The sequence below is a fragment of the Larimichthys crocea genome, chromosome III (assembly GCF_000972845.2).
Source record: "Larimichthys crocea isolate SSNF chromosome III, L_crocea_2.0, whole genome shotgun sequence".
Lineage (NCBI taxonomy): Eukaryota > Metazoa > Chordata > Actinopteri > Sciaenidae > Larimichthys > Larimichthys crocea.
In genome coordinates, this window is record NC_040013.1 from 30,167,197 (window position 1) to 30,191,892 (window position 24,696).

Sequence of the window (24,696 nt, forward strand, 5' to 3'; positions counted from 1 at the left end):
ATCCATATGTAAATGTGCAGTCAACAGCACCTACTTCCCCAGACTCAATGGCCCAGTGTCCTCAAAGTAACAAATATGCACTGGTGAAGAATACACTGTTCCAGATGCCAGATTCCTGTTACACATGCAAGCAGCTCTTTCACTTTGTTGTGAAATTAGTCTTGGATCTTGTATTGAAATGCAGCAGTGCTAATAGTTGAGCAAGTATTGGTGCATTACTGTGTGTGTCTGTGCTTTGAGAGGCTGGCTGGATCTCAGTGACTGACATTAGGTTTTGTTGAAAAGCATGTGATTATGCATCAAAAATCGATTGCTTCAGCTCATGGCGCCTTTACACGTCACAAACCTCTTTAGCTGTTGAAGTTGTTCATGCAGCTGGCTATAAAATACTCCCAGATACTAATAAATTTCCTCTTGGCAACTGAGGCTAAATCATTTGTGTTAGTGCAGGCTAAGGTTACAGACTGGTGTCCCAAAGGAAACATCTATATTTGCAAACAAGTAGTGCTTACAATTCAGTGGTTCTCTCCAAATTCTAAAAAAGTACATAAGATATAATCATATCTCTCCTTTACTGTAAGAGTATTTCTTAAGTCTGTGCATAAGCAATGCAATTAAAAGAGACCAAGTCGCAAAATACCACTGATCACGTAGCCTACAAGTGAGCTTTTACAACCTAAGTCAGATATTTTGGGACTGTCAAATATACTGTAATTTATGAAGGATATGCTCTTGGTAAGTTTGGATTTCAAAGAAGCACGCAACGTGAGACTGACTCCCTTAACTGCCGTCCTCCTCTTTCTGGGATATGCTGTAGTTGCACACTGTGGTCTATTTTGGTTAGCTTGGTTGGCTGCAAAACCAAGTATTTGCAGAGTAAGTGGTAAGGTGGTCACAGCGCTTCAATTTTCTCTTGATGAGGGGCCTGATGCAGTTTGTAGGACTACTATAATGGACCTCATTGATCGTGTACTGTTCGTTTATCAAATCCCATCCAATTGCTTGAGGACTTTGACTTATTTTTGTGCAAACTTTGGTAGCACTAATCCATTATTGAATATCTAATAAATATCATCTGACTTGTGCTCCAGTGGTTAGTGGTTGGTTTATATAAACCACATTTTGACACAACAGGCTGACACAAGAAATTATAGATAAGACTGTTATGATGGCAAAAGATGATGGGAAGTCTCTGAAATATATGTCTCCATCAATTTTAGCAAAAAAATATCAAGATGTATGATACATAATAAATATTATTATGCCCTGACATTATATAATCATCAATTAGAAATGATTGCAGTAAAAAAAAAAAGGAGCTTACATGTGACATGTTTTCTATAATTTTGGGGACTTTTTTCTCATGTGGAAAAAAAAAACTGAACTTAGGGCATTGCTGTAAAAGAGTTTAATGTTCAGTTAACTCTCCCTGAATAAACAATGGTTATATGCATGTAAAAAAGAAAGAAATGGTACTGGCATCCAAAAATCTAGCTAACTGGACCGAATCTTTAAATAAATAATTTTGCTCATACCTGTTAATGATGGTTGGTGTAAACAGAGTTTCACGTACAGATGAGGTTGGCCACTCAGTTCTGCAAAAGAAAAGAGAGACCCCTTTATAAAAACAGAGATATGGAGGGTATGGTTGGTGTGAGTCACATGGATTCATCATAGTTAAATAAAGACTTTAATATCAACACAGCTTCCCGGAGCTTAAATGTTGACATACACCTGTTATGTTTTTAATTTACCACGAGAGCTGATATTGTTGTATCAAATAGCATAAAAAAAGTTTCCTCAAATTCATCTAGTATTTTATAACGCATCACCTTTCCTTTATTCATTGATCTCATATATGTGTCTTTATTTGATTTGATTTAGCAGGTAAAATGTAACATAAATTAAAAATCATACAAAAACAGCCATATTCAGCGACTTTAAAACATTGTGTTTTCTGTTACACAGGCACATGCTGTCCTCCAGGGATTACACATTTTATTAGATCTCGTGATTGGAGGGTCAGGTCGTGCAGATGCCCACCTGTAGAGTTGGAAAATTAAACTCAAATAAAAATTCTTTATAAAAACATGACACTGTGGGCGGGTCCATTCCTTCATCTCTAAAGAAAACACAGCCTCCAAAACACTGTAAGTCACACTGGATTCATTTCACACAACGTTTCTTTTTATTGCCACCCAATAAACCACTCCAGCCGTATGTATGTGTGAGCCTGAGAAGGGTGTGTGTGTGTGTTTCTCTGTGTTGTGTGTCTGTCTGTGGCCTTTTCTGCATGCGTTATCCCCCATGGTCAGAACTGCCATTAGACAAAGAGGTCAATTCATATTAGGCGTTAAAAAGGCCAGATTGTCCATAAATCAAAGCTCTACAAACTTTTATACATCTCTAAAACCACAACGAGTGGAAAAAGAAATTAAAATGACTGAATTTACTCAAATAAAAAGGTGCCATTCAGTTTCTGACAAAGAAAGTGACATGTCATTTGGAAAATGCGGCGGGTCCAGAGTAGTACTTCTGTTAGCTCTACTAAAAACAGCCCAGAGGACCAAAACTCTCATGACAAGCTTTGAGTCTTATCCAGACTAAAATGAAATCAGATATACCTTTAGAAATATCAACTTGACTTTGTTTGAATTGCTGAGAGATGAAAGATAATGAACGTAAATCATCACTTCATCTGTGAGAATATGAAAATATCACCCAAGCCCAGACTTGACTTCAAGAATGGGAGATTTATCAAGTAAGATTTAATTAATCAAACTCCTTTTTTTGGCAACTGCTCTGATCTTAGGACAGAGGAAATTTGTTTTGTTGTCATGTTAAACTCATGGCAACAATGAATACCAACAATACCAGAGATGATTAGGAAGTGGCCCTGATTGCCATTGTTCATCCCACACATTCTCATACAAAATAATCTGTTATATTTGACCTGACCTGAGCAGTGAAGGGACAAAATAACCCACACCATGACACATGGGAGCCCTCTTACGAATATAGTCAAAAGAAAGAAAACCCAATAAATTTCGACATTAATATCAAGCTGTGGGTACACACCATAGCCCAACTGCAAGCCAGCCAGTTGTTTTACAAACATCGGAAATGGCTTCAATCTAGTCCACGTCTGATCTGAGGTATATGGGAAGCAGAAAATGCCACTGTGGGTGTCAGTTTACAGTCCAGCCTTCAGGTATCAAAAGCAGGCGTGTCGTGGCGAGATCCAGGCTGTGTGCCAGACGGTCTGTTGTTTCTACAAAGGATCAGTGAGGTGGATTACTGCCTAGATCCCTTCTTTCACTAAGTTCCTTCAAACTGTCATTTCTCTCTCTGCTTCACAATAGCCAGTGAAAACACTGACAGGTAGGGTGACTCAAGAAAATAAGTAGCCTACAGTGGATAGATGCATAAAAAGGATCCTCTCAATAAGAGCTTAGCGACTTGTGCTTTTGTTGTAACACAGTCTTATCTATGTGAAACCTTGCGTAGATGAGAGAAAGGTGTTATTTGGAGGACATAGATGTGATGCTGGTGTCTTCTGATGACTGACAGATTTCTGTTTGTCTGCCAATACAGACAAAAGCATTAGACAAACAAGCAATCCACACACAATTATTCACTGACACACTTTGCATATAGCTTGAGCTATATTATGCTGCGTAATGTAAAATTATGTAACCATCCTTAAAATGACTTTCTGCATCAAAATCTCAGTTATACGCTGCACATTCACATGCACTCTTATTCTAACTTATTACATTGGTAACATAGTCAATAACTATTGCATACTAAAATTTGTCATGAACTCTACTTGATTTATCTGATCTCAGACCAGTCTAAAAGCCCACACGCCACCCACCCTCCACCCTCTATATGCCACCCAGTAAAACAGTGCTGCCATAGAGGTTTTAGTAAATCCTAGAAAACCATTAAAAGAAAACACATGATCAAATTCATGTGAGTCTCTAAATAGCCAAATTTCTGAACAGAAGATTGATTCATACTTAAGAGTAATGTGGCAATCACTCAGCAAGTCTGGCCTTTTACCCGACATACTCACACATTACCGCTCTGAGGCACTTCTGTTAGTTCGTCTCATGCCCGTAGATGTGCACACACACAGGGGAACACACACATTCACCCCACCCACATTGTAAAAATGTTCAGCAGCAATCATATTAAAATTTGTCTGTCTACCTGGCCAAATGCCCAATGCCTACTGTCCAATGTGAAACACACACACACACACACACACACACACACACACACACACAAATCCAACCCAACATTGATCCAAAGCTTGATAAAGTCAGAATCAGTGTAGTGTGAAACAGGTTACAAGTTCTTTCTTTCTTTCTTTCTTTCTTTCTTTCTTTCTTTCTTTCTTTCAAATACACACCCGCCTAAAGCCAGCAGCAGGTCTCTAATTGTATTTGCAGTGAACTGAAACCCTTTACAGGCCATAAGTCTCCAGAAAGGAATCACAAACTCACTATATTAGAGAAAATAGAAAATAAGGGAAACTTGAAATTGAATGGAATGAATATGTCCAAAGTACTTAAACAATTGGCTGATTAATCAATTAGTCAACATTAGGACTGAAGGATACAGTAAAACATCAGTTATTTTAAAACGTGACTACTTTGACACATGATCTCAATAACAATTTCCATTTTCACTGAAAAAAAAATCTATTAAAATCATGATGATGTGACATTTGTTAGAGTCTGCACCAAGCGAACATGTTTTATTACATCTGCTGCTCCCCTCTACTTTATTTGCAAGTTACTTTCTAGCTTTATTGCAAGTTTCAGCTCATTGTTTGCTGCCTGGTCAAAATTGTTACTGTTGTTTCACTCTCAGTGTTGTTTTCAGCCACAGCAGGCAGCTATTTTCAGCAACAAAAAAAAAAATTCTGAGCAGGTAGTGTCTGTACACTACTGGAGTATAAAGACCAAAAACAGAGTTAAAATATGGTGAATATTAGACATTCATTGTGTATCCAGGAACATGATAATGATGCCAACTACTCAGTATGTGAATATAAACAGTTTACTAATAAAGTTCACCTTTTTTATCCAGCTAGAAAATAGTTCATACACAGACGGGCTTCATTTAACCTGCACGTCGAATTGAAACTGCACTGCGTACGTGTAAACACTCACAGTATGATTCAGAATTCAGAGATGTTCATCTTTTTTTTTTTTTCATTATTATTATTCTGTAATGAAAACCATTCCCAGGCTCTATTTATGAGACAATGGCAATATTGACGCCAGCAGCACAAAACAGGGAGCTTTAATTCTCTTAGGCAAACTCCTGCCAACTCCAATAAAATCCAGGCAACCATATTATGCATGTAGCCTGACCTCGGCTGAACCTTTCCCCTTTGCTCAAACCTTTCTGATGTAGTGTAGATACTGCGTTTCCAGCACAGATGGTAGATGTTATATCTCAAAAAACATTATTATTTTTTTTTAAATCCGATGTTCACCATTAACTGTCCTCATTTACATTCTGTCACTGGTCCAATCCCAACGGTTGCCATACATACTGTTTTTATGTTTTTACTGAATAAGTTGTTGAAACCATGCATATTTATTCTGCACCCTGATGACAGTCCGCAGTAAGACTCACCAAAAGTGCATCCTGTCAATCAAAGTCAAAGTCTGTCTGCAGACCACCCCTGCTGTCTTCGACTGCCAGAAAACATTGACTGTGTTTGCAGAAGTTTGATTGACATGCTGGCACTGGTGACTGGCATGACGTGTTTTCCTAGAAAACACCCCCCCCAAGGTGTGAAGTACAGTATGGAGTCATGAACAGGTTAGAGCTATGCCTGTGTGTGTACGTGTATGTGTGTGATGGTCATTGCAGTGTAAATTTTAGGAGGTGTCTGAGATAGAGAACAGCCGTTTGAAGGATATGACTCATTACCGGCTGTGCGGACCCCTTACTATGTACGTTCTTTACCTGGAGACTTAAAAACAAGGAACAAATCTATTTACCTGCCAGGTTACCAAATCTTTTCCGTCCGTTTGCTCTGGAACCTTTTTTCACTTCAACACGGCAAAGTTGAAATGTGTTGTAAGCAAAATGAGCCTTTACTTGCAAAACAACAGGTTGATGGATGGACTTGCACGTTTGATAGATCAAAACAGTTGAAACCTGAGGCACGCAAGCACACATCCTCTTATCTCTCCTCTTTTTGGGCTCTCCTTCCTTCTTTCGTTACACAGAAACAACAAACACACAGTGACTCAATACCACAACGAAGCGGACCCACCACGAAATCACATGCTCCCCCCTCAGTAAATCGGAGGAATTATGCTCTCGTGTCTCGAATCAGTGAGTAAGTGAAATGTTTTCCAACTGAAAATTGCGTCCACTGTGCAACATGAGTTGAGGAAGTTCAAGTCCTTCGTGAGTTTGGGCACATTTTAACAGCCGACATTACGTCAGAAGTTGGACTCCAAAGTATGTGAAAGTCGTACCCGTTTGGGTGAAAATGTGTTTTTAAACTGAACACTGAATTCAACACTGACCTTTAGAATGGACAACTATAAACATTTTAAGGACTGGCTTCTTTGGTTTCAAAACATACGTAGCGCCATGCTTGCTTCCATACAGTAGATCCACTCACTGCATCCCGGTCTGACTAAATCCCAAAGAATGTGTAGATGAAGAGCAGAGAGAGAGAGACAAAGAACATCTAAATGACTTAAACTCACAGACCAACAACAAAACCTAGGAAATTGTCATTCTAATTACAAACTTTTTTTTAATTATTTTAAGAAATGTTCATTTTATTTTTGGTCAGATTAGTCAAAGTACCTACATTTCTTATTGATGGTACAGATTTAGACAATACAGAGTTACGATGGATAGATGGATGCATGGATGGATGCATGGATGGATGTATGGGTGGATGGATGGACGGACGGGCTGTCAGGCTTATGCCTAAATAGATAAATAAAAAGCAGACAGCAGACACACATGCAGACTGAAAACAACATAGAAAGCTAACGAGAAGGGCACAGTAAGGGCAGAAACACGCAAAACTAATTCGTATGGGATGAAAACCAATCTTGAAGGAGAGCCACTTCACCTTGAGAACGCCTTGTGGCAACAAAGAGTGCCCACAGCGTCCAGATTATCCTTAATTTCCTGCAGCAGAAGGCCTTGGTCATAGCACAGCTCAAACAAGTTTTCATTGCTTAATTACATATATTTGCAAAGGGTCAGGAAAAGGTTTGGAATCTCAGAATTACATGGCACAGCAGCATCTGTGCCCGTCAAGATATCTTGTGCAAAGTTAACAAATTTCCTTATAAATCAATGTGCAGTTTTGTCGGCGTAAGTAGATTACTGTGGATTGTTGGAAGGTTTCCAAGGAGAGAGAAAAAAAGCAGCAGAAGTTCAGCTAACACATATAACATATAAGACTCTAAGCAACTCTTCACACTTCTTGGAAGTATAATACAGGGTATGGAAATGTCCCCAAAACTCTCCACAGTGTGGCTATTTTAGTCAATCTTTTAAAGCATTCATTGTTTGACCAGCTGTATGTTGAATATTCCATTTATATTTTATTTGACATCCTTCACCTACCTCTGTTGAGTTAGTCCACCCAACATGGCCCCTCATATTTGTCTGTGCCAGTCTGAGCTTATTAAATCTTAAAACAGAATATAAACTTTGGTCAAATGGATTGTTTTACTGTTCTAAAAGCGTATGCCTCATTTCTAAGCTGATTTTCTGCCAGTTTTGTGAAATGACAAGATGTCAAACAACATATGTAGCTGAGTCAAGTTCCTGGCACCAGAGCATTTACAATTTCAGAGCTATAAGATCACTGGCAAAGGAAAATATACCCTACTACGTGAGCCAAATATGAACAGGAGCTTGTGCTCAAGCAAACCAACAATGTAATCCTCTTTTTATACCTCAAGTCATTGTTCTCAACTCTAACCTGACTTGTGTTAGACTCATTTACATGTAAGGTTACTTACACATTAAAGCAGATACATCCGGGAGTCACAGAAAGAATAGCTGTTGCATTTTTTTTTCTTTTCTAAGTAATATCTTGAATTTTAACCTTGTTTATTCATTTTTGATGCCATCTTCTTAAATGATGTAGGATTTAATGGTATCTAGCAGTAAAGTTTCTGATAGCAACCAACTCACTTCAGCCTCTCTTTCCTATTATAAACGAGAAACTCTGTCTGTAGATTCGTTTCGATTATACAGTAATTAAAACATTGCTATGCATATTCCATTTCTGTCTTATTCTGTAAATAGAGCATCCTAAATCTTACACACTGTACCTTTAATACCATAAGTTATATATTTAGATTTCCTTTCTGGCCTTTGCAAGTCTAGGCAAACATTTTACACAAAAAAAAGAAGAAAAAAAGCATAAATGGTGAATAACAATTTACGCAACAGTACAATAACAAATGCCCCCCCCCCCCCTTCCAAACTGTAATAATAGAACATTTTAACATTGCTAGAACCTTGACAAAATATTAATTTGTCATATAAAATCCATTGGCTGACCACTAATTCTCCATCATTCGCTCCCCATTTTCCATCTCACACGTTCTCAGACAACAAAGGACAGCCTCGCTGGGTGGATTCCCCCCACTCTCTCCTTCCCCCTCCAGGCAGCCACAGGCCTCATAAATGTCTCCAGACGTAAGGACTCTGTCCACCATCTGACAATGATTAGGACATGGCCTCACTGAATACAAGTAGAGCCTGCACACTCAATTGCTGCAACACACCTTTATATGCAGCTAAACTAAACATGCCACCCACAAGTTTCTAGATTCACGGTAGAGACGCTGATCAGCAGTGGAGTAATGAGAAGTATTCAACGGATGTTGTTCACTTCAGTGTTGGGATACACCGCAGACAGAATGAGTCAAACTTAGCATTGGACAACTGAGCTCAAAAATAAGAAGTCCTTTTTGGTGCTTTTGCAAATCACAACATGCACCGAAAGCATCACATATAATTTGACACAAATGTGTTCCGTGTAAAGTGCGTAGATTTTATGGCATAACAAGCTGATTTTTTCATATATATCATGAGTATATAACCATAGACTGGCATGCACATTGAGCAGTTTTATCATTTTCTGTCTGTTTTCTTTCCAGTCTTTCTTCAGTCTCATTTACACACACACACACACACACACACATACTTTCTGTTTCCCCCCTGTCCCTCTCCTCCACCCAGACATCTGATAGTGATTATAGCACAACCTCAGAAACACAACTCACTTAACTCTCCACTATTAAGTGGCTTGGTACCACTGACATAATTTGTTCATCTACACGTAGAATTAACTGAAACACACAAACACACACACACACACAGCCCTCTAGAGATTTGCACAGGCAAAAAAAAAGACAGTTCTTGAAGCTCATGGGCACACACACACATACACACACACACACACACAAACGCACACACACAAATTCCTCAATCACGCAACCACATCCACTCTTTCCCTTCTTCCACCCTTATGCCCCCATTTTCAGGCAGGACCCTCATCCTGTCCACCCCCTCCACTCCCTCCATCTGCAGTCCCCTGGAACAGAACAGTCACGGCTGTGTGCACCGTTGATTAGCTAGAACCTGAACCCAGTGGCAACAGTGGAAAGCTTAGTGTTCTTTATTGTGTTTCCTTTCTAGAGAAAGAGAGTCTCTGACAACTTGGCTTCCCCCCTCCTCGTCTTATTATCTTATCTTTTGCTAATGTAAGACGAACATTAAGGCAGCTTTCATTGTTACAAAGATGCCTTTTCCGTAACACAGCTGTCACCAAGGTTCAATAGGGGAGAGCAGAGTTGAAAGAAGAGAAGAGTTTAGACAAAGCTTTTGAGATTCAAACACTGGACGAACATGTGTGGATGTGTACAGTGGTCTGGGGTTGCAATTGTGGGGGTGTTGTGTGGCGTACTTGAGCGCATGCAGGTGCGAGTGAGTGTGAGTATGTGCATGAGGTTATTTGTTATGGCTAATTCCTTAATCCCACAACATGTGCCTGAAACCTGCAACAGATGCCTCTAAAGGAGAATTTGCACATACAAAGCACACAGTGAAAGCGTGAAAACACACTGCACTGCTATCATTACGATTAATCCACATTCACTGCGTCTGTTGCAGTCGTGTTGCAACACGAGAGGGCTAAAGGTTTAGAGAATTATTTTTCCTCGTCAGTCAGTAAGCTTTCAAAGAGAAACTTTGGTGTGTTTTACATGTTTGTAACAAATCCTGTCATTTTGATTTGGCTTAATGGAATCAGAGAAGACACACTGACAGAATCCAAACAGTGAATTCCCAAACAAACTTTGACGTCCTGATCCGTCTGCGGCTGATATAACTAAACTAGCTGGCAGCTTTACAGTGATTCACAGTTGTAGCATTAACAAATATCTTGAAACACCCAATTTCCCTTATTTTTCTAATTTTAGTAGAAGTTTAAAAAATAAAGAATAATGCACTCGAACTTTGACACCTATCAAAACAACTGTTTCATCATTACTATTGAGACAAGTATGTACTGTTAAATGTGGTACAACTCGATGGTGCAACAACAACAACAACAAAAAAGCACACATTTCTTCTATTGTTTTATCGAGTGGCTGTATCCCATTTTGCAATGCTGAAAAACAAGACTGGAATAAGTTAATTTTATTACAGAAATGATAGCAATATGAATGCTGGCCTGTCCTGCATGATGGTAAATCTGCACAGCTGCCCCCAACAAGGTAAGAGTTTTCCTTTTGGATCGAGGCCCATACCACCTGGCACTTACATAAAACATTTTAAGCCTGAATTGGGCTCTTAACCTTCATGTCAATCCCATTCTTCCGTGTCTTGTGTCATCTGCTACTGTATGCCGAGTAGAAAACTACTCGCTGTATGCCATAGAATGTAATACATTGCAGCCAGGTAGGAGTGCAGGGTAGGATTTTTTTTTTTCCCCAACAGGAAACTGAGTGGACATGGTTCAAGGGTTTCGACTTGTAAAAACACTGCTCCCAGCATATCACATTGAATATAAAACTTGTGACCATGTGGTGCAAGTTTATGTGTACGCACGCACACCTGTTTGGTTATAAATGTGAACTCAGAGATGCTGGTAGCACACGCGTGAGTATAGTAGTTTGTGTGCAGGGGAAGGAGGAAAGTAAAAAATGAAAGAGAGAGAAAGAAGTGCGTTCAGATATTAGTGATATAAATCAATCAATAAAGAGCACACAACCACATTTTTGAAAAAAGGAAGAAATCATGGCCTCTTGATGTGTGATGCTTACTGCACGTGGTCAAAATGTGGTGGCAATGTTTCTCATCGCTTTGCACTGCCCCAATATGCAGTCATCTGCTTGATGGTGTTTGGCTGGGAAACTACAGGGGTCTGTTAGAGACATCTGGTCTCTCTTGACTCTAAATTTCTTTCTCATATTCGATCTCACTGTACCCATGATCTGGCAGAGCTGTTTCCACATTGTTTTTTTTTTTATATCACCTAATTAAATCTGCAAAAAACAGCCCCCCTGCTTAATCTCTAAAGAAACTATATATATCAGACTAGATCATAAATATCCTGTTCATGTTCTCTCACCAGCAGATGTCAGTGATCAACAGATTCCCCCCTTTCTGGCTGCATCTATCAATAAATTGATTCAATAAGCATTGCAGTGTTGCACAGGACAAAACACAAAGACTCCCAGAGGCCTGCTTCACATTGTAATTGGCTCGTGAGATGGATATATATAAATCCAACGGATGTGTAAGTGAAGAAACAGGCCCCCTCGAGATTTGATTTTACATGCATCAGATTCAGTATCTTTGGGGTAAAATTTGATTTTGTATCAATCAGATTTAATTACTCTGGAATAATGACTTTGGAAAACACATTGACGAGCCCATCATGAATTTATGTCTCATGGGAAGGTGGTGTCTGCACAGGCAATGTGGACGCAATTTTAAGCCAGCAGGGTATCAATGATTTTACACAAATCAGTGCATCTACAGCAGCAGATGGAAGGCTTTTAGAAGAAGAGAGACAGACAGCGAAACAGACAGAGAATGATAACAACTAGTGGCTTCTGAGTTTGATTATACACATTATACCCCAAACCTTTGCCAAAGACACATCTGCACAAATCAAAGAAAGCCATTCATCATTCCAGTCCTAAATGCACGCCTGTGGAGGACTATCGGACAAGTCGGTGAAAGAGGGGGAGGCAGAGAAACGGAACACAAGACAAAGAAGAAACTACATACCACAGAGAGGCGAAGATAATACCTTGAACTCCTTGAATAGTTCTTTTTCCACTTAATGACATTCGGTCCTGGCCATCTGCCTCCGTCAGTTAGACCGACTGGCTGTGAGTCACTAACTTCTTTGTAAGTCTGTTTACCTCATTTACACCTTCACACTGAATGCCTGACTACAAAAGCCACAGGTGATGCATATAGGTGGTTGGATTATGTTTTGCTACACAGCCCGTCTTTTAAAAAAGAAGAAGTCAGGTTTTTCTTCCATTACTCAGTTTGGCCTTTAACCTCTCAGACATTCTTTGAAAATTAATAACTGGCAAGGCCAAAAATTGAAGTCATTTCTCTCTGCACATATTGAAAAAAAAAAAAAAAAGATACTCAGTGCTGCTGTCTATCAAGAGTGACTTACCTTGAGTCTTTCCATATTTTATTAAAACTACCCATACATTTAATATTCAGGACACCAATTCTGAATGTAGTGGCCCTATTAAAAGTTTGGAGTAGTGAGAGGATGTCTAGACCAAGAGTTGAAGGAACTTCCAGAAACTTAACAATGACACTTGCTTGTAGGCAAATATTTCTCCTTTCCTTGATGGAATGGCACCTCAAAAGGAGGCACCATGGAAATTGGGGGTCTCGGGTTTGGAGGGCAAGAGGGATGAAATTGTCCCAAAGTGAATCCAGATGGTTATCTTTTCTTCTCTTTTTCTTTAGTCCACCACTCATCACTCCATCATTTTTTTTTTTTTTCCTTTGAGTGTACTACAGGCCCGGTGATTACCTCAGTTAGGAATGAGCCAAACCAAACACAAGAAGACAGAGTTGTGGTCTACCAAATAAAGAACAGCCTCACAGTTCAAAGCAAAACCGTATGCGAGTTAAAGCATCCTCAGGGCTCAACTGGTTTATGTTTGTGATTGGGGTTGTTCTTATCAACAACATGCTATTTGTTTTTTTATGTGTCATTAAAAATTCACATTGTAACATATAACAAATGATTAGCCACCGAAACGTAGTGAGAGATTAGAGAAAATGACAAATGTGAACAATTCAGGCACTTTGCTCACACTCAAAAGGATGCAGTGGCCAAAAAAACAAACAGAAAATAATCTGAAGAGGAGTGGCTGAGCTGTGCGCCCTGTGTAAATTAGAGAGTAGTGAGAAAAACAGCCAAATCATGAGATCAGAAGCTGGCTGGTAGATGTTTTTTAACATCCATCCTGTGGGACACAGGTCTAAACTGATTCCGTGGGCTATTAGTCGGGCTAATAAATCATAATTGAAACATGTTTTATACCATCAACCTATGCTGCAGTATTATGGTCAGCTCCTTTACTTTAGCCACAAAGTTCGTCATAGTAATTTGCTGATTACTATGATTTCCCTTCGGGTCCTGGAGATGTCAACAGGGCTGGAACATTTCAAGTATTGTTTCTAAAAGGTGCTGATGCCAACTCTTTGTCACATCATTCAAAGGAAAGAAAAAGGAGAACACCGGGGGAGGAGCGGCTGAACTGTGTGTCCTGTGTGAATTATAGAGCACCGGGACAGGACAGCTCCGTCAGGAGATCAGGTGAGTCTGTGTGTTTAAATGTCCACCCTGAGGGGAAGCCAGGCAGTAATGGATCTAACGTTTGAAATAATTAAGACTGCGTGGCTGCTTGATCCGGTTCTGAAAAGACTGATAAGCACATACGTGAATACAAATGAATCCTATACGCTTCACCTACGTGCATACACAAACTAATGCCATCACACACAAGCACGTTCTTCTAAGTCCTCCTCACTCTCTCCTTTAATAACGCAGCACATACATTCCTTTCTTATTACACACACACAGACACACACAACTCAGTAAACTCACCTTTATTATCTCACTGGCCTGTAGATACGCACGAAAACATTCAAACATTCAAACACGCACACGACTACAGCTACTATGAGCCCTCTTTGTTTGTTTCTCCTACACATACACGCACTCCTCAGGATAGACCTTGATGTGTATTAGCTATGCCTCTATCAGTATCTTCCTCATCATCAGCTCCATCAACCCAGTAGGCAAATTTTCTGTCAGATCCTATCTTGTCTCTACAGCTCATGTCATGCACCAACAGGTCTATCTTTGGCATGAGGATTTAAATAAACGTTCCAAACACTGGTCACTCCGATTAAACGGTTAATGTCGAACCTGAATTGTGCTAATCACTTTATTTATGATGTTATGATGTTGATCAGTAGTACAATTCATGGATTTTAAGTGATGATGGTGAAGAAATCAACAGTGAGATCTTTCTCTTCTTTCAGTCAGAGTTCTTCATTTGGTGCACCACTTTACAAAAATTACAAATTTGTTCTTCGAAATATTTTGGAAATGGCTTTACAATTTCACCTCGATTACTGGAGTATTATTTTTTCAATTAAGTAAAAAAAAAAACAGCTCTAATACCATGCAGTACGTCTAGTCTATCATGTGCAATAAAAAAAAAAAGAAGTGATCTTTGTGCGCGTGCATGTATCAGTGCATACTTGTTTGAACATATCAAAAACAGCACAGGCAATAGATCATGATTTCCATCTAAAAAGCAAAAGGGTCAAATTTTTAACTCATCCCAGCTTCAGAGGACAACAAAGGAAGATCCAATGGGATCCATGTGTGTGTGAAGACTAAGATCTTGTGCACACATGCATACATGAACACTTTTAATTCATCTTACTTAATCATGTTTCCAAAATTGCACTGACTGCACGATGAATACACCAGAAGTAATGTCACATTTAGATGCAAGGATAAACACCACACGATGTTTCCAGAGACAGTGAAGATGTCAATGGAAAGCATGTATCTGAACGTGGCCATTAAGAGAGGATATACTTGGTTGAGCTTCTTGAGCTTCCTCAGATGGCTCGGTGAGTCTTTTGTCAAGAAAAAGTATACAAACACTCCGTACCTCACTGCACTGAAAGATTAGGAGGTATCACCTTAGGGAAAATGTGAGCGAAGAAAATAAAATCGCCGGTCCACATCACCATCGATAAATCTGAACAAATACAACAAGACTTCTCCTGTGACATGTGAGAGCCAGAAAGCTTACAGAGCAAAAATACTGCTGGAGATCACAAGTGTTGCTCATAAGAGCTTAAGCTTGATTAACAGTGTCATACAGTGCCTTCATGAATACAAATACTGTTGGACTAAAACATTCTTTGAATCTCTTCTTCCTATATGGTCTCTGCAGAAATCTGGCAACCAGCAAAGTAAACAAGGACATGTGTAACACTTAACGGTATCAGATGGACTACTAAAACTAAAACGTTGCCATAATTGTTCAATTACAGTCATTACAAGATAAGCTGCAGTGTGATTGTACTATTGCTAAGGTGCTCTCCTGGCACAGCTGTTACAGGTTGCATGAAACAGAAAGTTTGTCAAGCTGTAAAGTGCGGTAACTACTGAAATAGGGAGCATAATCACAATAACTACAACCCTTTTTCTTACAGTTGTTCACGATGGCTTACACAATCTAACAGCAATTCAGGTCTATCATTAGCTGCCATGTTCTCTTTCTTGTGACTACTTAAATCTCAAAGAAAAGAAAATGCCTGAAACACCTCTAAACAGTACTAAGCTGTGTACCTAAATCTAAAGCTAAGTGTTTTCCGCTTAAAAGGCCACAATGATTGATGAAAAATACTTCACAACCATAATGGGATTAAAGCCTTGCAGCGGAGAAAGCGAAAGAGAGAACACGCTGCTTAAGTTCAGCACTTAGACAGAAAATGTCCTCTAGCAGAAGTTTTATTGTGAAGTAGCAGCAGGAAGTCTTAAAGTTAAGTAATTGGCCATAGCTAAGAATAGATTAGTCAGATTCTAATTGTGAGTTAGAAAGTGGTCTAAATCTACATTAGGACATTAAATTACCTTTTTTTTTTTAAGCTGGATATTTTTCTTACAAAGTGGTCAGGGTTAGAGCTCCAGGGGATTATTGGATTGTAGACTGGACGGACCTCAAACCTGCAACACATATAATCAAGGTAAGCAATACATTTTCCAATTTGTTGCTCCATGTCTTCAGAAGTACAGAGCCAGAGATTTAAGGAATGCTGATAAATGTGATGCAGTTTAAGTTCACACAATAGAAAAAGCTTTAGACAGATAGGCTTTTTAATGTCAGAATTCTTTAAGCCTTTAAGAATTTTCACCGCCTGTTGAAACCTTTCTAAGACTCTCTGTGTTTCAGAATCCAGGTTAATATAAAGGCTGGAACGTTTCAATAAATCACATTGACACTGTAATTAAGAAAGAGAGTTAGATCTATGAGAAGAAGGCCTCAGGCTCAAGGCTCTTATCTCTTTTTGATTGTTATCAACTCCATCTCTAAGTTGAGGAAATTGGATATTAGCAAAGCACAACACTGGCAAATAGTCCTCGGGTTCACATGAACAATTGTTTTTACTCGCTTTATAAAGCTTTGACCCGATCGCTTTCTTACGTTAACTTGCACAGAAATAATGTGGTGACTGTAATCGGATTCAAGCGCTTAAGGCATTTACATTTTTCTAAGTAAGGTCCCTCCCTATAAGAGGAGAAGCATGAGAGGCAGGGAGATCTGGCACACGGCCATCACAGTATCTAATGGAAAAAAGGTTGACACATTACACATTTCTTTAAAAAAAACAAAAAAAACAATAAGAATTGCCTGAACCTGTAACATTTTTCATCTTTGTTCTGACTCAAACAAAGTTGAGGAAGTTACTTCATGAGCTACAGCGACCACACAATTTAATATCCTCTGTGAACTGTGAAAAAAAAACTACGATAAATAAGACTGAGGTGTCCATATAGGATTTTTCTCATTTTGACCTACTCCAAATAAATCAGCCTGACTTTACATGACATGTGATTGAGAATGACTATTGTTCCGTGGTGCCATTGTGCATGTAAATGTGCCCTTTGACTATATCCTCTGTCAGTCTTTTCCTCATTCCTGCTCCACTCCAGACACACAGAAATTGAGTTTGTTTTCAGCGAATTTGTTATTCTTGGCATGCAGATGTGATCTTAATTTCCAGCAGTCAGTATCAGACACCTTGTCTCACATCACGAGATGTCTGCACTGTTAAGTGTCTAAACTGCTCTCACTCTCTCTGACACACACAACAAGGAAAGAAAACGAGGGAAGTTTTCTGTTTACAGCTGCTATGTGAAATTCAATTACACAGCCAATTGAGAACGTGGCTGTTGCTCAGATATGCGTGATGTGTTTCCTGACCTAAATAAGATTGCTGTTCCCAGTGAAACCTCAACAACTGCATACATACGCATCTGGAGCACTGCTTCTCTCATTCATATCTGCTGAGTGTTTTCCTGCGCAGGTCCCTGGTGTTACTGCCCCCGGACCCCTCAGATGAGGTGAGGTAAGATTTGGAGCCACAGTATTATGCCATCTGGATATACATTTACACATGCATGCTCATGTGCACACATACAGATATACTCTTGTCATAACCCACACTGACAAACACCTGGACCTGATTACTGGACTCAGAGGGAGAGTTGAATACTGTGTGCATGCCTCTGTGTATGTGTATATAAGTGGGGTGTTTGGGGAATACTGGGCTGTAGGTTATTCGGCGCTGGAGGCTGTGTTGAGGTTCCTTTTCATTTTTTTTTTTCATAGCCCTTGAAGAAGGGGGCTCACTTCACCAAGTCTCAAAAAATTAAAGATAGGTCATTGCTACTATGTCGACCCTTTCTACCAAATACAAAAAATCCAGACAGAGAAGGTTTCCAACTTTTTAAGATGATAACTGAGTAATGTGATTGTGGGAATGCTGTGAATAGATGAGTCAGTGTTAACATTATAACAGATTTCATAAAACCTTGGAAGAAAATAATTTAGAAACTATGAGTTTCCCTAAAAACTACTGATTTCAAACAGTTGCACGTGTTACACGTACATTTGATTGTGAGTTATCAACTTAGCTAACACAGCCAAATATCAAGCAAGTGCAACAAGGCAAGACATAACAGCGAGCTATTACTTACTGTTCTAATGGCAAGATACCCAGCTTGGTGTCTTTTATTTAACAAAGCCCTTGTTAACAACTAAAAGCCAATCAAAGATTCACTCTGGCCTAACAACCTCTCACTCAAATGCCATATTCTTTCCTCTGCCATTATGGAACAGGATGCTGAGCCCGGTTACATTGCCCAGCTCTGGTTCTGGCACGACACACCAGCTCCACTCCCCATCATCATCAGAAGTGGTCCAAATATTAACACTGTCCTGGTGATCTGAGCTCACAGTCCAGACAGCCCAGCTAATGAACTCACCTAACATTAGCTACAGTATGAAGTTGTCCACCAGAAACTCGGCAGTTACAGAGGGTTGATGCTCTGGAGGAAATCGATGGGAAAACCTGAAAACATTTTCTTCATAAAATCTGATTCAGTTTCACCAAAAATCAGTAAAATAGTTAATGGTGTATAACCTAGTGCTGTAAAGCATCACATGCTAGATAAGACATAGCGCAAGAGCAGACATACGATATGCAAAATGAGGATGATAGGCACAGTTCACCTGATTACAACCAAATTATTTAAAATGTGTTATTTTATGGTAGAACGTGTTGCTTTTGCACCTAAAGGCAAACGTGATGCTGCAGGGAATAATGTAAATACTGCTGATACAAACCTATGGGCAGTGGTGAAAGAAGTTGGTCACATCAGAGTGCAAGTAATGCATTCAAAATTCTACTTGAGTAAAAGTATTACCAGCAAAACTACTTAAAGTATCAAAAGTAGTCCAAATTATGAAAAATGGTCTCAATAATAGTGTTAGATTATGGACACAAGACATCCCTACTAAACTGTCCGTGAAAGTATTTTCCACCATTGGTTATCTACAAACTATTCTCATTGGCATCACTTCAACTTTTCTGTCTCATTTTGCACGAGAGGTAAAGTCTCGCGCAATCCCCAACAAACAAGTCAATGGCACGTGCAGCGCGTTGACAACACGTAGAAAACAAACAAACAAAAAAAAAGCAACAGCAGCTGTCAAACATGACAGCAAATAAACCACTGCGATGAGAAAGAAACAGACTATGCGTAACTTCAAAGTTTAAACTCACCTTTAGAATACGCTCTTGTTTCGATGGAGAGGAAAAGTTCGCTCCTCGGTACAGATGCGAGTCGGTGTGTTTCCGAGCAGAGTTGAAGCTTGTCTGTCTCACTCTCTTTCTTTCTGCCTCTCCTTATTCAAACACACACACACACACACACGTAGGGTCACACATTGGTCTCACACATGAAAACCTCTCCTCTGCTCCTCTAAAATTCACTCAGCTGTATGAGAGGCGATTAATGCCACAAGGAGTGCATTAGCTGGAGAGAAGTGAAGGAGTGAGTGAAGTCATGCACCAAATGGATCCAACCAAGCCACTCTTCTACTTGTCGTCTAATAAATAATAAACAACAACAAAAAATCTTCTTCAATAATAATAAATTCACCAGTAACCTGGGCGCCAGTCAGTGGGCCGTGTCTGCTGGTTAGAATGAACAGTTGAACAGTTTGAGCTGACTTTTCAATCAATAACAGCTCATTTTCATGTAGGCTACTACTTGAAGTGTCCTACTAAAAGTAAAGTATGTGTCTGCTTTTACAGAAATTGCAAATGCAATCATATTCATATAACTTTTCACCCCCCCGTTTAATTGGAAAATGCATTCTCACTCTCACTCAGCAACTGATTCTTCTCTCCTGTACCACAAACTCACAATAAATACTTGCTGGAGGATGTAATATCATACCCATAGACTTGTAGGACACAGGTGTAGTATCTGTGTCATCACCCATAGCCTTTTGAAGAGGCTTTGTGTGGTTGAGTGTGGTGGCTCTGCTTGCCACCGTCTTGGCAGTCTGGCCTCTGCTAAACAGGCAAAGCCTGGTTGCAACAAGCCACCTGTGATGGCACTTACCTGTCATTCAAAGCACTTTTAATTTATGCATAACTTTGAGCCTCAGTATAACTTGAACAGGTGAGTTGTATAGAAATTCACCCTCAGTACAGCTGCCATGAACAGAGGAATTGTTAGAGACCAAAGCTGTTTTTTGCGCCAGGCTGTAAACATTTTTATTATTTCTGTGAAGATGGACATTTTAATATGGGAAGGTTGAGTTGTTCTGTTGCCAGCCTCAAGTGGCCATTGAAGGAACTGTACTTTTTGGCTCTTATGCACTTTCTTCACTTCACAGCTGCAGAGGTTGCCGTTTGGTCATACCTCAAACTAACAGCTGAATCATTCTACTCTTGGATCTTATGAAACGTCTGGTTCTGGCTGTGCTTTCCTTCATGTTTGTGTGTGCAAAATAGTTATGTAGAACTGAATTGTCATAAGTGTTGTTTCTTATTTTGACCCATAAAAGAACTTTATGTCCACATTTTACAGCTTTCATCTCTCACACTTAAAAGTTTCTCCTTTGACCTTTTTCAGCATGGTGGAGACGTGCGTTGAAATCTGCATTTCACACTGCTTGTGTCCGACTTGTATGTATTGCCACGTGGTTTCACAACAAATATTCTAATATGGGAAGTTTAGTATGGTAAGATATTATTGCACTGACAGAGAAGAAAACAAACACAAGGAAAGACAGGACATTTCTCTCGGGGGGTTAAAAGCACCTCATTTATTAGACAACTTAGATCAATTTCCAAGCGTAGTTCTGTGGATGAAAATAAAGATTTTTGTTACCATGTCTGTTTACCACTGCAGTCTTCTATGATAATTATGTGAAATTAATATGACTGAGTTTTGTTACTGTTTGTTGTAGTCAAAAGTAAAAGTAAATATGGCCATCAGCATGTTGGCACAGTTAGTGACAGTGAAATTAGATACTAAAACACAAACAGAAGAAAATACCCCCCATCCATTCCCTGAAAGTGTCCCTGAAAAGCAGAAACCCAGCTACCCAAACAGTTAAATACATGTTGTTAGATAAGACATTTCTCCCCTCTATAAACAAAAATAAAATATACAGTTTGCGACAAACTGATTATAGTATCCATGTTTGAATTTGTTTTCCTGCAGATCCGACCAGAAATAGCCTACTTTTATGAAGCATACGGAGGACTGAATCAACCACAATCATTACAAAATACAACATGAGGTAAAGTAAATAAAAATATGACTCATGAAGCTATATGGCACTCAGTATAGAAACATATTTCTGCCAATGCTATGCAATTGCCAAGCTGTCAGTTTCATAGTAAGGAGAATAGATAAATATACATATTATGGGCTTTATATTTTGTTGGACATTTACTTATTTTGTATGTATACTTATGTATTTAATTTTTATTTATAGCCAATTCTGTCCTCCATAAAATCAAGACCAACAAGTTCCACATTTATAAATGTGATGTTTTGTTTTGAAACCGGTAACATTTTTGATAAGTTATCAGTCTGGCACGACAAAATGTAATACATAGAAATCATTTCAAACATACAGAAATAGTTCAAATAGTTCTAAGCACTGATCGAAGGCACCTTTTACCATCACCACACACATCCAGCTCACCTGTAATAAAAACAACTAGTACAAGAAATTATTTGATGTTGATTCTGATATTTCAGTACAACATCAACAAAGTGTGACACAGGAAATTGGATGGCTAGTATTTTCTTGTATCTTAATAGCTGCTGATCAGATTGTTAAATTTGATTACAGCTACACAAACGTTAACACTAACAAAAATAAACACCAGCTTTGAAAATAATTATCTAATATCCTTCTGTCTCTGTAATCATATAGCACGAGTATGAACATATATGTTTTGTATTGTGTTTTGATATTAAATGTCTGACTTTGGTGAGTCCTAGTGATAGTACATGTACACTGCACCTATTTTTGGATGCTTGAGTAAATAAAATCCAGATGAAAACCAGTTAAAAGTGATCTGCTTCTTTCATTAAAACAAATGGGTATAAACGTAAAACAGTGATCATTACTGCAAGCTCTTTTGCTGCTTATAGTAAAAATGAACAAAAGTAAATTATGTTTTCAAAAGGCATGGGTCCGATGGACATACGTGGCAGTGTTTCTCTTATTCTGACCTGCAAGAGCCACCACGATGCTTGTGCGAGTATTCAGTATTGCTTGAGTTTTATTGTGGTATGATACTATTAAGAGCTTTTGCTAACCACCAACCAAGAAAGAATGTATGGATAGGATAAAATTGTGAAGGGAAAGTCCAAGGTTCATATCTTCAGCGTGTGAGCATGTTTCTTGCAAAGAGGTTTGTCTTTCTTGGAGAAGAAAGTCTGACCTTCCAGAGTGGTGCAGCACACCTGAGAAAAAAACACCAAAGATACAGAAATAAACAGAATGGTTACATAAGGTTTTCAGAATATGTTTAAATGCCTTATTCATATATGTCATTATATTCGTCATAATACAAGGTACTACATACACCAATATACAAAAACTATGAAAAATTAATAAACTCTGACTCAGGGTTAGGCCCCTTTACATGTTTGTGTGTTTTATCCTGAAGCACAGTTTTCTGTCACAGTTCAAAGGCATCCAGGTCAAATGGATAGGAGTTGATTATACTGTGAAGCCTTCACTTACAGCGCAAACAAAGCAGGTGTCATGCCAGACGTAACCAAGGGCCTCCAGGAACTTGTCTCCAGCCTCGACTGGAAACTCGCAACCGTGACAGCCAGTCCCAAACAAACTGTAGAAGTCTTGGCATATGCATTAAAAACAAGTTTTAGTGTTTGAACGTACACAAAAGTTACTCCATAACAGAGAGCTAATGGTGTTTCTATCCCCTGTCAGCATGGTCATTGCCTCCAATAAATGCATGGTTCATCTCTCACCTTGTTCACAGTATGGTTCTCCATCCTCCAGGTGGAAGGTGTTGTTTCTGATTGGCTTTTGACAGCAAGCGCACAGAAAGCAGTAGACATGCCACGTCTGTTTGAGGGCATTTATCACCTCCTAGAGACAAAATGATGTGGTGAGTTGGATCATACAGTTGATTAGGAGCACTTTTGTCTGTGTGTGTTGGTCATAGGAGCTGGAAAGTGGATACAGTGATGTGATCAGTTTCTAGTACCAGTCACTTATTTGATCAGAATGTATTAATGTATCTGTCAGGAATGCAGTCTGTCCTTTTCGCATGTCACATTCAAATATTACATTTTTCTTTTTATTGTTAAAGGCCACATGATCCAGCTTAAAATCAATGGAAAGTTGGTGGGCCGGAGTCAAATTAAGGATTAGAGGGGAGGGAGTGAGAAAACAGGTTAATAAGAAGCCGTAAGCTGGTTGAAGATGTGTGAGAAATAGAGGGTTGAAAGGGATTGAGGCTAAAGAGGTTAGAACACGTGAGGGATGAATGTCAGAGCTGTTATGGGAGCAAAGATCTCAGCTTCCTGACACCCTGAGTTCATGCTACACCTGCAGCCTCCTCAAGGCCACTAAGCCTAATTCTCCTAACACCCGAACATATACTGCATTCCTGAGATTTAGCTGGGGTCACTATAGAAAATCCTTAAACCACTAGCTTTCCTACATTGGTCCTTCTTGCATTTTTTAACATCAACAGCTTTTTAAAAGTGACCCTTTTATTATTTGGTTTTGAATTGGTAAGATAACAAATGCAATCCATATTACAAAGCACTAGTGCAAGAAGGGAGCAAGTTACCTCTGATATTTATCCAGGCTTGGCTATTAGAATCTAAAAGCAGCCTTATAGTACTGTACATACACACATGTATAAGCGATGTATGTTAAGAGATAATGTTTGAGTGAAGGGAATCAACTACTGGACAAGAAGGGAGGTGCAGAAGGTTTGAAGAGAAACAGATCTCTAATGAAGCACATATGCTGTACATTAGTTGATTATAAGTTTAATTGTTTGGTCAAATTCCATTTTAACTCTCATTGAGAAGTAGGATATGATCTCATCATCATCAATTTTCCATAGCTTTAATATTTAAAGTAAAATATCTCATATTTGGGATCTTCTGCGTGTACTGTAATGTTCATTCATTCAGAATAGAAGAATTACACTGACCCATTGTTAAGTTAGTTGCTAGAAGCTAGTCACTCATAGAGACTTACACAATGTGGCAAACTGCAAGCACACAATTAAGAGAAATATTCTAGAAAAACAGTGAAAAGAACAGAAGGACACGAAAAACAGAAAAGTCAGATGTTGGTATGTGTGACAGCTTTGCAGTGAATACCACAGAGGATGGCTATCGCTTTTGTTCTCCAAACAACAGGTGGTTGAGACTGAAAACAACAGCCACACATAATGTCAAGGCCACTTAATCTCTATAAACAGATATCTGCATATGAAAGC

General features: G+C 39.0%; 2 protein-coding genes across 9 annotated transcripts in view; both read right to left on the reverse strand.

Annotated features, from left to right (window-relative positions):
* Positions 1–19,724, reverse strand: part of bmpr1ba (bone morphogenetic protein receptor, type IBa) — a 64,372-nt gene extending 44,648 nt beyond the window's left edge. The window contains exons 1-2 of one of the 3 annotated variants that reach the window (XM_027275043.1): positions 19,453–19,724; positions 1,536–1,595 (exon numbers count right to left, since the gene is read on the reverse strand). The gene's annotated coding sequence lies outside the window, so the exon portion shown is untranslated. The remainder of the gene's footprint in view (positions 1–1,535; positions 1,596–19,452) is intronic. The other 2 variants (XM_010732488.3, XM_027275036.1) reach the window with 2 other exon arrangements.
* A 1,266-nt stretch (positions 19,725–20,990) lies between these two features.
* The window catches only part of pdlim5a (PDZ and LIM domain 5a), a 63,173-nt gene continuing 59,467 nt past the window's right edge, over positions 20,991–24,696 (reverse strand). For all 6 annotated transcript variants that reach the window (XM_010732483.3, XM_010732482.3, XM_010732487.3 and 3 more), the window contains 3 exons: positions 23,204–23,324; positions 22,953–23,068; positions 20,991–22,669 (listed from right to left, as the gene is read on the reverse strand). In XM_010732483.3, coding sequence (XP_010730785.3) covers positions 22,580–22,669; positions 22,953–23,068; positions 23,204–23,324 — 327 coding nt within the window. In that variant the 3' untranslated portion in view covers positions 20,991–22,579. The remainder of the gene's footprint in view (positions 22,670–22,952; positions 23,069–23,203; positions 23,325–24,696) is intronic.